Here is a 14,620-nt window from a genome sequence, read left to right as displayed (position 1 = left end):
AATAACAAAACTGTGGGAAAAAAAAACATGCAAAGCATTATGGGAATTGGAGTCTTGGTTAAAGGAGAGCTGACTTCTGAAGACCTGCCTACATGATACATGTAGGCAAAACAAGCAATGCAGAGAATGACAAAGGAAAGAGAAATCCTGCTTTTCAACGTATATTGGAAAGCTGCTTCATTATTTCAAATATTCTATTTGGATTTCCATTCCCTTTAACCTGCTATAAGGTGTATAAGGTTCCGAGCTCTGAATAGCAGCCTGGGAGATGAATAGAGGAGTGGCCGAATACAAATATAAGTAGTGTCATGTCTGATCAGCGCTTGTGACTTTAACACTACATTCTCTTTTCTATGAGATAGTCAGCTTTTATTTCCTGAAGTAGCTGAACTCTAAACAGACGGCTCTTCTTTGTTTACTGGTACCTGTATAGCTTGCACTAGCCGGTTGCTGAGTTCCAATGCAGCAGAGGCTGTGGAGGTGCCGAATGATGCTGCCCCTCTCTGAAGTCCTCTGATGATGCGCCCATCTTTCCGATATTGCTCAATGGGTAACCAGAAGAGATCCCGCACCCCATGGACTGGGTGGGGGGGGGGGGGGAAGGTAATTGACATTGGTTTTAGGTAACAGAATGACCAATAAGCTTATACATACACTACACTACAGAATTGCCATCCCGTAGCAAAAGTACCTCTGAAGGAGGCCTTCTCAAGGTGATGTTTGCCTTACCAACAATGTGATCAAACCCAAGAACAGTGATCCAATTTCTGTCTTTGTAGCATACACACCCCTCTCCATTGCATGCAATTTTGTGCACATTATGAGCATCTTACAAGGTTCGAACTTTACAAACTGCCATATTGATCAGTGATGCCACAGCTTTATGAATCTTCTCTACAGCCTCACCTGCTGTGGGGAAGTAAATGGCTCTAGCTGCTTTTCATAGGTTATACACAGTGAGAAATCTGTGTGGATCTATTTGGGTTTGTATATATTTATGTGGGATGGTGTGTATATGGGTATATGTGAAAGAATCAGGATTGGCAGTGAATGAGCACATACTAGAGATTTGGAATTATTTAAGGATGTAGAAACCCACTGCAGCTTAGGTTTTAAATACAATTCCACTTTTTGTTTTGCTAGTGTTGCCGCATCTGGAGTTTTCTGAATTTCTTTTGTGCCAGTTCAAATGTTATATTTCTAGCTATTCTCAGTACAGTCCGTAAGGGTTTTCTAAAGGCCCTGCTGCCCAATTTTTGTTTTTTAACCAGATATTTAGTGCAGAAAGCACAACTGCACTCCTCTCCTCACGTGGTACAATCGAAGGCAAGTTTAGAGCAAAAGGGGTGGGGAGAAGGGTGCCATTTGGGCCTGGTATTCCTGTGGTACTACAGTAGTCTATGCTTTCCCCTGCTTCCCTTCTATGCTGACTGCAGCGCTACACATATTTCTCTATATATCTGAACAACATTGTGTGATGATGTAACTATATAAATGGTAACAGCCTTACCTTTGCAAATAAAAAAAAAATACAAATGTTAATTTTCTTTGCCCTTTCTTCTGCTAATTAAATATCACCTGCATCTGAGCTCTATCGGACATTTATTTATTTTAGTGTTTGCCTACAAGAGCTGAATTGATCCCTATGAGAATCCGATAACCTGTCTCGCTTGTTGCATTAAAATGTAGTGGAAATATAGACTCGGGGATCACAAGAGACTGAAAATAACTCTCAGCATATTGCCTCACACACTTACAGCCTACACACCCTATGCAACACATCATTTACTTACATAGTTGTACCACCGAATGCATGGGCCCTACTCCTCCCAGAATGCCTGGTAGCTGGTTCTTGCGAATGTCTGTTAGCCACTCATTCAGAGCATAAGATACAACCTTGTCTGCTCCCAACAGTCTGAAATATGAGGAGGCAAGTTGATGTTACCATTAAGTGAAATGGTAGGAAGTATAAATTTAACATTTAATTGCCGGGGGTTCAGGTCTGAACACTAATCAGTACAATGCATTAAAAGAGAAGGAGAGTCATTTTGGCATTTTACTGCCAATAGATTTGCCACATTAGTGCCACCTAGAACAACATATTTATTCTGCAGAAACCATTTCCATACCTGAGTAAACAGCTTTAGAAGCTTTCTCCGTTTGCTTAAGATAGCAGCTGCCATTTTAAGTAGCTTCCTGCCTGCAGCTCTAGCAGTTATAACGGAGATCACACTTTCCAAAGGGAGGTGGGAGGGAGTTCTTGGGGGAGGGGAAGCAGGAGAGGAGAATTAAGGATGTTTCGGAGAGGGGAAGTCAGACACTGGAACATCATGTTTACAAAAAAATTGACAAGAAATCCTGCGTTTCTTTTGATAGAGGACTCTTTTGATAGAGTGCAGCATTACTGTACGTGCTTATGGCTGTATTTACATAGACCTTTCTGATAAAGATTACTTCATTTTTCCTTTCCTTCTCCTTTAATGCTATGGCATTCGAGAGCTTTTTTACTGACCTGAACCTTTCCCTGTATCTCTATTTTGTGTAATCACCCACGGTTGGTTGGCCTCCCCCCATCAAATGTCACCTGCTTCACCCCTCCCTTTATTGGTACAGTTCTTCAAAACTGCATTTCACAATAAAGTACTTCATAGCTTTGTCTAAAATGTGAACCTACCCATGTCTGCAATATAGCCTTTTCAGTTTCAGTTCTGAACAATTTAGTTGTGCCAGCCCAATTAATATTCCAGCAAAAGTGCCCTGAAAAATAAAAGAAAAAAATTTTTTTGTAAGTTGCTGAATTCCTGAATGATGTACAATTTAGAGGGCAGGGCTTTCCTTTACTGTTAAACAAGGGGAACATTGCTTTACTGTTAAACAAAGGGGAAATTGTACAAATTGCGTCAGACTGTTCCACAACTTACCACCTGCTCTGTCGTAACATGCTTGCCCTGGTAGTCCAACCATATTGGCACTTCAGATGTGAAACGGAATTCCCTGTGGGAAAGCAACAGGATTAGCCTATACCTATAGATTAAACCATACTGGAGCAATGTGTAACACCCCACAGTCCATCCCCTTGTTATCACAACTCATCATACATAGACAGATTATACTAAACCTTAGTGTATTTTGTCACTTTTTGCTTTCACTGCAGTTTTTACTTTGCAATGTACCTGAAGTAAATAGGCTGATCAGTGGATGAGCTAGGAGACATGGTTTCATCTTCAGTTGATCCTTGGGAAGTTTCCTGTTCCAACTCACAATCAGAGCTGGATTTAGCAGGACCATCCAGACGAGAGGCTAAAGGAGATATTTAAAGAACACGTTATATGAAGCAGGCCCTGAATGGAAAGGCTGCTGTAAGATGCCATCAACAGTCACTTTTTAATAGACTGGTTGGGCTGTTTGGGTCTCTGTGTACTGGAAATGCCAGGGCCTATTTTGAATCCCAGTACAGGCCCCGTTTTCACTGCCTTTGTCATAAATACTCACCCTCTGAGCCCAATTCCATGGGCACTATTGTTTGAATTCCAGATGCCAGGCTGGTAAAGAAATCTTTCAGGAAGAAGAGAGCATCCTGTGGAGGCATTAAAAGAGGCATATTGTAGCAGTTTATTATACTCATTTACATACAGAAGGAATGTGCTTTAAAAATTTGTCTTAGGCTGATTTATTGAAAATTTGTCTAAAAACCCTACTACTCCCACCTATCTGTTCCACCATCAGCAGCTAGGCTGACCTGATAGGGAACTGAAGCCTGTCTTTGCTTGTGTGACTGCAGGGCTGTGATTGGCTATCCTCCTCCTGTAATTCTGGCAGAGACCATCAGAACATTCCCACCTGTCCTTTGAAACATGGACAAGGACCATAGCAGATCTATGGGGAGCTCCAATGTTCTCTGAAGAATCCTGGAGGCCCACTCTGATACCTATTTTAGTCCTTTAATTAGTAATTTAGTAGGATACTATGGGGTGGTCATGCAGACAGGATATACAGATTACTCACCTGATCAATGTTCAGACGAAGCGGCATTAAGGACATCCTTAGATAGCACTCTGGTCCCCCAAGTCCAGCCTCAGGCCTGACATGAAGAGCTTTAATAGTGAGCTATATTGACATAGACATTGGTGTTAGAATATAAGAATACAACAACTTTTACTAAAAATTAAAGAACCAGTAAACACCAGAAAATAAAAATGGCGCAAAAGCATTTTCACATAATCTTCACTTCATATGCACATTTGAAATTACTTCATCGTGTACACAAAATAATTGGACGATATTTTTATTTCAAAATACCTATACTTTTTCTGTGTTTTGTATTACAGGTATGGAATCTGTTGTCTGGAAACCTGTTATCCAGAAAGTTCTGAATTATGGGAAGGCCATCTCCCATATAAGCAAATAATTTACATTTTTTTACAATTATTTCCCTTTTCTCTGTAATAACAGTACCTTTAACTTCATAGAAATGAAACTATAATCAATTCTTGTTGGAGGCTGCGCAATCCTACTGGCTTTAATTAATGTTCAAATGGTTTTTTAGTAGACTTAAGATCCAAATTCCCTTATATGGAAAACCCCAGGTCCCGAGTATTTTTGATGAGAGGTCCCATACCTGTATCTAAACCTCCACTGAACATGATGGAACTGCTGGGGCTTTGTTCATCCAACAGATAAAAGATGGATAAACACAGCAAAGCTGATACCAACCACAGGCTATATCAAGTCAAATGAATAATTTTCAGTTTTGGTGTTCCTTGTTCTTTAACGTTTGACTTTATACAGACACAACCCTAATATAGATTACCAGAAATATCTTTATTTACTTTCTAATTCTTCACCATCTCTCTAGGCCTTGACCCTAGCTGGTTGTTTCCAGCTTATCTACTATCTTAACAATCAGTTCATATTTCTTAACCCCACCTTCCCTGTTGTCCACATAGTTTGACTTTTAAACATTTTGAGCTAAAATGGATTTTGCTGTCCAGGTTGTCCAACTCCCACCCCTCATATCTCCCCACTCTTGAGTATTATTTCCATACACCATTTATTTCCCTTGTGTTCTCCTTTGTTTTCCTTTTGCACCCATACCATATTGGAGTGAGCCCGGCGTGGCATCTTCTCACTCGTGTACAGATACAGAAACTTGTTGATGTGGGATGAAGCCAAGCGATCTCTGATCTCCAGCTCTTGCACTATAAAAACCTGACGTGCGAGGGGGAGTTCATCAAGGTCACCTGTGTGCAGCTTCTCCTCTCCATCAGCCAACGGTTCTGGATAAGACTCATGCTGGAAGCTCACCTAATATAAAAAAAACGTACAGCAAAGTGAGGCTAACACAAGCAATACATAATAATGGAAAGCAGCCTTCTGGCCTCACAAGAACATTGATTGTCACAGTGGAAGAACATTCCTGTCTCTTTCAAAAGGTGTTTTTTACTGTGTCCTTCCCATGCATAAATACATTTCTAACAAACTGCCCCTAACCTTGGTAAGCTGGATCTCCATCAGAATATCATGGATCCTGCCATTTCCACCCTGGGTTCTCCATGTGTTTTGAGGACGGTTAGTGACTGATGATCGGGAAGGGGACCCCCGTGCATTATGAAAGCTCGTTCTTGACCTGCAACAAAAGCAAATACGACAGTGAAGACCGTTTACAGATATTTATCAAAATTTTACTTATCTTGGAAACGGTTAACACAATATTTTTTTCTTAAATTAATGTTGTATTGGAAACAAGTGTTTTACCACAGCTTTAAAAGCAATGGCATATGGTAAGATTTGTCACCCACAGTAAATCTGCGCTACTGCGGGCGACAAATCTCCCGAAAATGCCTTGCCATTGGATAACAGTAGGATGACTGCAAGTAAAACATATTACTCATGCCAATCCACGATAATCATGAAAAACTGCCTTCTTTCACATTTTCCCACAATCACACTGGATTGCCGAGAGTAATATGTTTTACTTGCCATGAACCGGGATGTTACATATACTCCCCAAACCAAGCACTGAGCCCCACAAGACAAAGCAGGGTCAAATACTCTTTATCTGAATGACTACTCCAACTACACTGCTGGTGACTTGCTCAAGATAATGGCATACAGGGAGCTTTGCCATTTAATAGAAAGGTAATTCTGGTATTTTTTGCCTGTCAAAATGTGTACGTGTTTAAAAAGTGTATGTGTTTAAAAAGTGTAAATGTTTATGTGGGTACTAAAATGCACTGTGTGCCATTGACCAGTGTGAAAGAGATAAGGAGGCTTAGTTGAGGCAATATACTTTTAAACTATATAAAACATGAAGCCAGAACCTCTAGTACAGCGGCTTTCAAACGGAGGAGCTGGCCCACATAGGGCAGTGGATGGGGCAGCTCAGGGTGAAGGCCAGTTAGGGTGAAATTTAATGGTGAATAATTGCTTACTGTTTTGATTATTATTAACATGTATTTGTAAAGCGCCAACATATTGTGCAGCGCTGCATCCTTGGGACTATCCGATAGTATCTGTTAGGGCCATATTTTTTATATGTTTGTGACCTTGCTATGAACTTTATGGGTTAAAGGGGTTGTTCACCTTAAAATAAACTTTTAAATATGATGTAGACAATGATATTCAATTAGCAACTGGTTTTTATTTTTCATTATTTGTTGTTTTTAAGTTATTTAGCTTTTTGTTCAGCAGCTCTCCAGTTTGAAATTTCAGCAGCTATCTGGTAGCTAGGGCCTTGTTTACCTTAGCAACCAGGCAGTGGTTTGAATTAGAGACTGGAGTATAAATAGGGAAGGGACTGCATTTAAAGATAATGAATAAAAAGTAACAATAATAATAAAATTGTAGCCTCAAAGAGCAATAGGTTTTTGCCTGCCAGGGTCAGTGACCCCCCCACTTGAAAGCTTGAAAAATGTGGAAGAAGGCGGCAAGTAATTAAAAAAAACTATAAAAGACAGATAATAAAGACCAATTGCAAAGCTGCTAGGAATAGGACTTTTTACGACATATTAAAAGTTAACTTAAAGATGAACTCCTTAAAAAAAAAAAAGAGAGAGAGAGAGAAAACAAAAACTCCCACCTTGGAGATTGAGCTCGAGCTGAGTTTGGGCGGCTGCTGCCGAAATCTTTGCCACCATAGAGATGCCACACAACAGAAATCTCCCGTAGGACAATGCGCGTTTCTGGAACAGGGAACTTAGCTGGAGGCTTCAACAAGTCAGTACTTCCCAGTGGGCGAGAGAAGTGCCCGTCTCTAACTGCAATAGGGCTGTCCACCAATTTTCTCACCACAGGCTCGCCATCTTTTGGCTAAAGAAAAAAACTCATATATGACTCCATTTTAATTTCACAGGTAGCCTCAAAGCAGCCATTTAAAAGTAACAGATGTAATTTATTTCCTCACCGGAACACCAATTCCAGGGGCATCGAGAATGCAGAAATCATCCGTATCAGTCAGTTCACTATCCCCGCTGGTGTCTGAGAGCCCCAAGCTCTCCTGGGATACCCGGCCTTCAGTCAGAGGTGGAGGAGATGGCGAGGTGGTTTGACGTTTGTTACCAGACTTAATCTCCTCAGGAAAAAGATACACTGAAACTGGAGACTCTTCAAGAAGTGCAGCATCAACAGAAATGGCTGGGAAAAAACAAGGGGAAAGTAAGAAGCAGCAGGCCTAACTTTCTGTTTAACCCTTTAGTACATGCACCTGTGGCACACTGCATACACCTCTTATTATATATACAGGTATCGGACCCCTTATCCGGAAACCCGTTATCCAGAAAAGCGCCGAATTACGGAAAGCCCGTCTCCCACAGACTTCATTTTAGTCAAATAATTCAGAATTTTAAAACTGGTTTCCTTTTTCTCTGTAATAATAAAACAGTACCTTGTACTTGATCCCAACTAAGATATAATTAATCCTTATTGGAGGCAAAACAATCCTATTGGGTTTATTTAATGTTTTATTGATTTTTTAGTAGACTTAAGATATGGAGAAGTACGGAAAGACACCTTATCCGGAATACCCTTGGTCCCGAGCATTCTGGACAACGGGTCTTATACCTGTACCTGTTTCAGGCTGTTCTTTGCCAGTTCTTCCTGTGTCTATCAGAGCATCAGTCAAGTCTCCCTGATTAATCTGAGCAGTCTCTGCGGGAAGGCATGGAGGTAATGAGGATGGACCCTCTGGTGGCTGTAACACAGAAAATCATCATACAGATTTAACCAGACTGGTTCTAATTTAGGGCCACGTCTTTAAGGGGTGGCTCAACTTTGAGTTAACCTTTAATAGGTTATAGAATGCCCCATTCCTTGCAATTTTGCAAACTGGTCTTCATTATTTATTTTTTTAATTATTTGCCTTCCTATTCTGCATCTTTCCAGCTTTCAAATGCGGTCACTGACCCCAGGGGCTAAAAAACTGTTGCTATGTATTTCTTGTCTTTCTTTTTAGGCCCCTCCAATTCATATTCCAGTCCCTCATTTAAAACACTGCCTGATTGCTAAGGTAAACAAGACCATAGCAACCAGATAGCGGTTAAAAATTCAAGCTGAAAAGCTGCTAAACGAAAAGCTAAATAACTGAAAAACCACAGCTAAAAAAAAATAAAAACCTAAAATTGTCTTAGAATATCATTGTCTATTTTATACTACAAGTTAATGTAGAGGTGACCAACCCCTTTGAGGCTCCTTTTTACGTGAACAACCATTTTTATTTGTTGCTTCCTGTCTCTCTACCCTCCTCTTCTTGTCTTCAGTAACTCCATTACATTTGTGCCTCCTCAAATCACAAATAAGGGACTTATTTCTTCTTTGGTACTTAGCTGTTACCGTATATACTCGAGTATAAGCCGATCCGAATATAAGCCAAGATACCTAATTTTACCTAAGAAAACTGGAAAAACTTATTGACTCGAGTATAAGCCTAGGGTGGGAAATGCAGCCGCTACTGCTAAGTTTCAATAATCAAATTTTTTAATAAAAGGACACTCACAAGTGCTTACATGACTACCATATTAATAAACACAAGGTATGGGTGCATCCAACATAAGATAACCACATGCAAGGTTGTACAGGTTAATTTCTCAATTTAATTGCTACATTTTTGCACACAGGCACCCGGCACCAGACACAACTACACACAGGCACCTAGCACCACACACAACTACACACAGGCACCCGGCACCAGACACAACTACACACAGGCACCTGGCACCACACACAACTACACACAGGCACCCGGCACCACACACAACTACACACAGGCACCCGGCACCACACACACAACTACACACAGGCACCCAGTATAGCCCACAGTACAACAATTTGAGGTAACTGAATAATTAATAATCATAGTTTTAATTTTGTTAAATAAAAATGATCATACCATGTAGCAAGCAGGTAAACACATTTTTTATGCATGCACCGCTGTCGCACCCGCCCCCCCGCACCGCCGCCCGGGCACTGCAGGACTACTCGTCACAGCGGCGGATCCGGCACCCGAGCAGAGAGTTAGTCCATACGTGCCTTCAGTGTCCCTGTGGTTATTTTATCTTTTTCTATCACATGTACAACGACTCCCATGCCAGACACTGCATCTCTGTCCACAGCATTGAGCATGGCTTGTGAGATTGTCTCAAATAAGTCCTCAGGCTCCATGTCTGGTTCCCACAGGGACTCGCCGGATCCGCTGCCGGGGGGGGGGGGGTGCGACATGTGTGTGTACCTGCCTGCTACATGGTATGATCATTTTTATTTAACAAAATTATTTGCCTCGAGTATAAGCCGAGGATTCCTTTTTTAGCACATTTTGAGTGCTGGAAAACTCGGCTTATACTCGAGTACATACGGTAAATATTCTTCCTTAAAATTCTTTGGTAAAAGCACATGCTTCATCTAAATAAACCAGTTCCAAAAAAAATCCATAAATAGAAAATTGCCTTTTAAAAATTAAGGGCCGCCCCCAGGGATCATATGATTCACAGAGCACACAAACAAGCCAAGGCACACGTACATGCTTGGCCTCATCAGCCAATTAATGGGCAAAGTTCTGTCTTTTACTCCCACACTACTTCCTGTTACAGTTAGAGCTGCATTATTTCCTGTCAGCTGATCTCTGAGGGAGCACACAGCCCATCACTAAATGGTGGCTCAAGGGAAAGGATGTAAAAGGGCCATATTTACTGATATATATATTCCAGTTTGCGGCTTTATAAGGAGCCCAGTTAGGAAAGAAACAGGTGCAGTGATATGAAAACCACAAATTACACTTTCTCCTCTAATTCAAAATAAGCACAACTTAACCATTAAATTAGACAAAACACATTTTGGTGATACAATCCCTTTAATATTGCACTGACTAGAACTTACTTGAAAAAAATGCACTGGGATTTAGAAAACGGTTATTGTCTGTGGTATTTATGACTCAGGCCAAGTTGTACCTGCCTAACTGGGTTGCCCCAAAAGTTTGTGCCATCTCTGCTATCAATGTTGCAGGGAGATTGCCCACAAGCAAAAGCCTGTGTACCCTTTCTGTCTTTGTTATTATATGGAGACTGGTGTGAAGGACCCTGGGACAGTGGAGCACCCCAAAGTGAGTGGTATGCTGATGTCTTCCTACATTTATTGTTATACATCATCAGGTCTAGACTGGGAGTCAAAATAGGCCCTTGTATTTCATACAAAGAGGCCCAAACAGCCCCCACCAGCCCAATAAATAGTGACGGCCTGTGGCATCTTACAGCAGCCCCTCTGGCATTTGCCAGAATCAATAAATTGCTATTCTGGGCCTGTACATGATCAAAAACATTTTACTTGTATTTTCTTCTACATGGGTAACATTACTGCACTCTAGAGGATGAGAGAGTGAAAATACAGTAAATAAACTATATAAGCAGTTTATCGTTTGTTTTTAAAAGTTCTTTAGTACTATAAAAACAACAAACAAACTCTGACATTGCACCTCAAACACCAGCCAATGTCCCCAGGTGCAATGCACTATTAACCTTTGAAATTACTGTTCAAGCAACATGATCACAATAAATATCTGCATTCCTCAAAACACATTTTAAATGTGATCATGGGACCACTTTACAGCATATACCACCTCCATGGCTGCTCTAAGGTTATGTATTATTATCAGAAGAGTCTCTTATTAAAAGCACCAACACCAACCTATTCTGCAATGAATTCAGGAGAACAAACACAGTTTGACAGAAAGGAAGAAAACAATTCCAAAACATGAAACAAGCATACATTTACATATGGGGTTGGAGAGACCTGACTGTGAGAGCTTACAGTCAAACAGATCCATTATACAAAATGACCAGTAAAGTTGCTGTTCTGATATTTATCATTAAGAGAGGTTAAGAGAATGCCTTCTATTAATAGGAATCCAATTTGAGGGATGGATAACATCCAGAGCTTTCCCCCGGGCTCTTCGTTTTGGCCCTGCTACTTGTTCCACTTTTTTTTTTACTCACAGGTCATTTGGCTTATGAAATAGGCTAAGAACATTTGTGTGCAGTTCTTATTAGTTCAAGTCATTACTAGTTGTGATCCTAAACCAGGTATCCCAAGAAACAATTCATGTTCTTGTAAGTCAATATTGTTCAATCAATATCTTAAGCAAGACACACTCTTACATCTTTGGTATGAAGCTAAACATCTTAAAAAGTTTTCTAGAGCAACACAGCCTGACAATCTTGTGCTGACTTATTAAAAGTAAGTGAATTCAAACCTTGCTTTCCCTTTTAAAGCTATGAAATCGGGTACACAGATATAACAGATTTCACAGAATAAAAGGTAACCATGTTACTCTGCCTAACTATTTCCCAACCCCCCCCCCCACTTAGGTTCACAGTCAACCCATCCCTTGTTTCACTGTGAAGTGATGGATTCTGGGACTTGATGTCCCACTGTAGTAGATGGTACACATATTCTTTGCATAGTATCGTGACTTCAAAGAATCTACTGCTTCACAATAGCCTTAGGCTGGTTGGGGAGGAGGGTTTATTTTGAAAATGTATTCCTTTTTAATTGGACTACAATAATTTGTAATGTAAACTTGTAGGCATATGAATAAGCTGCCCAGTGTACATACAAGTTATGTGTGTTAGGCCTTCTGCTTTAAGCAATCTTTTCCAGTACATCCATATACCTCTATGAGCACTAATACATGCCAGTGTCATTAGGCAGGCTTTAAATTACCATAAAAAGGTGACACTGCAAAGGAAGATGCAAGGTCCTATGCCTGTGTTTATTCAGAGGTAACACCCAACGTTTTAGGGTGGAGCCTTGAGCACAGTCATTAGGCACTGTATATATTGATTCTACTAATACATTTCTATTAACTTGTTTTCTTCAATAGTATCTAATTATACCTGTAGCTTCTGTCCTGCAATCTCGGTGGGAGGCTCAGGTTTGGGTGGACAATGTAGGTCACCATTGTTCATGACATACTGGGTGAGATTAACCAACATGGCACAGGAGTCCGCACAGGTATGAATATGTAGGACGTTATTAGAGCAGCGCAGTTCGAAGAGAGGCTGTGTCTAATAGAGACAGAGGGAAGACTCAAAGGTTGCCAAAAATGAAAAAAAGGAGATTTTGTGATTACTCACCGTTAAATCCTTTTCTCTTAGGACGTCTGTGAGACACAGGGACCATGGGGTATAGTATCTACCAGCAGGAGGCAGGACACTAGAAGAGGAAAAGGCCCCTCCTCCCTGCTACTATACCCCCTGTAGCTTCCTTAGAGCGCCAGTTTTGTCAACAAAGAAAGAGACAGTATAACTTAACTATCTACATAAGCAGAAAACTTTCCAGAGGAACCGGTTCAGGGGGGGAAGCCCTGTGTCCCACAGACGTCCTAAGAGAAAAGGATTTAACGGTGAGTAATCACAAAATCTCCTTTTCTCTTACAGGTGTCTGTGGGACACAGGGACCATGGGGACATACCAAAGCTGCCCCAACAGAAGAAAGGGTGGGAGAAACGGTTTTAGGTAACTGCGGCTTGCAGCACCTTTCTCCCGAAGTGAGCATCAGATGCCGCAAAAATCTCAAATCTGTAAAATTTAGTGGCGCTCTAAGGAAGCTACAGGGGGTATAGTAGCAGGGAGGAGGGGCCTTTTCCTCTTCTTCCTCTTCTAGTGTCCTGCCTCCTGCTGGTAGATACTATACCCCATGGTCCCTGTGTCCCACAGACACCTGTAAGAGAAAGGTATATTCTTCAGCTAAAACCAACAGAACTTAGTCAGGTCATAGTTAAATAAACAGGCCCCAGGTTTCTGATATACAGAACTATGTTCAGTTAAAGTGGATCAGACAGTTTGATTACATAGCACAAAATGTAAAGTAGAATTTTTACCAGTTTGGAGGAAGCATTTCCCTTCCAGGTGGTGATCACCAACTCCAGAAGATCCACGTCCAAGACACAGACATAATCTAAGAAATAGAGAATCAGCAGAGCACTGACTGTCAGAAAAAGAACAATAAAATTCTTCTAATATTTCTTGTGTTATATTACATAATAACCTAGAAAACCTTGGAAGATATTATAAATTGTGCTCAGTAATGTCATCAGTAATGACAATCAGTTCTTAGTGATATTACTTTTCTCATATAACTCACTGAACTTGTGTACAGGTTATTTTAAAAAATAATGTACCCTTTTTGTCAAATATGGGCATATTAGAAGTCACTTCAGAGTTCCATAACCTGTATAAAAACACCTGGCCATCTTATATTTTTCATTATTCCCTATATTCTTAACTCTGAAATAATCTGGTTTATGTAGTGACAGGTACAATATTTAGGCAAGTGAGAAAATAATCATGGTTTCCTGTCTTCATTTTGCATCTTTACAGAAATCATAAAGATCTACTTAAAGGGGAACTTTCATGAAAATGAAAATTTAATATAAGCTTTATCATACTGAAATAATAAACTTTCAAAATATAATCAGTTAAATATTATTGACTGTTTCTAAAATAATCAAGTTTTCTCTTCAGCTACTATGAGGACTGGCAGCCTACAGGAGGCTCAGTTGGGCAGTTCATCTGGTTTTATGCAATTAAAGCTTGCCTCTAAATCAGGGATTAAAAATAAGCACCTGCATGGGGTCACTGGGAGCTTGGTGGGAGGGGTTGGTGAGCAACATGTTGCTCATGAGCCACTGGTTGGGGATAACTGATGTAGACCTTACCCCGTGGCTACAGGTAATTGCTCCTTCCCTCTGAGAACCAGTATTAGAGATACAGCTGCCATCTTACCTTTCCTTAGATCTGTGACTTCAGCATCACATTTGTCAGACAGGTAAAGAGCAGAGTCATCTAAAATAAACCTAGATGCAGATAAAAGCAAGTGTTGTTACACAGTGGATACTAAGGAGCAAGAGAAAGAAGGCATAAAAGAAAACAAAGAATATCATATTTCCCAGTGTTACACATTAAAGCTGTATTATAAGCTCACTTCACCTGAGCAGAAAGGTTGATGTGTCCACCACAATGTTACTTGAAAGAGTGAAGGTTTCTGCAGTTATCAACACTCTGATCGGGAGGTAGAGAGGTCTGTATGGGAATAAAAAAAAAAAACCAGAAATAGATTAAAAGAGGGTATCCAATGG

At 40.5% G+C, this 14,620-nt stretch overlaps 1 protein-coding gene across 1 annotated transcript in view; it reads right to left on the bottom strand.

Annotated features, from left to right (window-relative positions):
- Nucleotides 1-14,620, bottom strand: part of atg2a (autophagy related 2A) — a 51,679-nt gene that overhangs the window by 1,330 nt on the left and 35,729 nt on the right. The window contains 16 exon segments of the mRNA NM_001079186.1: nucleotides 426-580; nucleotides 1,794-1,915; nucleotides 2,675-2,757; nucleotides 2,922-2,994; nucleotides 3,174-3,300; nucleotides 3,493-3,577; nucleotides 4,006-4,107; nucleotides 5,095-5,304; nucleotides 5,491-5,626; nucleotides 7,079-7,308; nucleotides 7,403-7,632; nucleotides 8,065-8,188; nucleotides 12,378-12,548; nucleotides 13,364-13,440; nucleotides 14,268-14,338; nucleotides 14,472-14,564. Coding sequence (NP_001072654.1) covers nucleotides 426-580; nucleotides 1,794-1,915; nucleotides 2,675-2,757; nucleotides 2,922-2,994; nucleotides 3,174-3,300; nucleotides 3,493-3,577; nucleotides 4,006-4,107; nucleotides 5,095-5,304; nucleotides 5,491-5,626; nucleotides 7,079-7,308; nucleotides 7,403-7,632; nucleotides 8,065-8,188; nucleotides 12,378-12,548; nucleotides 13,364-13,440; nucleotides 14,268-14,338; nucleotides 14,472-14,564 — 2,089 coding nt within the window.

The sequence above is a fragment of the Xenopus tropicalis genome, chromosome 4, assembly GCF_000004195.4.
Source record: "Xenopus tropicalis strain Nigerian chromosome 4, UCB_Xtro_10.0, whole genome shotgun sequence".
Classification (NCBI taxonomy): domain Eukaryota; kingdom Metazoa; phylum Chordata; class Amphibia; order Anura; family Pipidae; genus Xenopus; species Xenopus tropicalis.
This window is presented reverse-complemented; position numbering and strand designations above follow the sequence as displayed.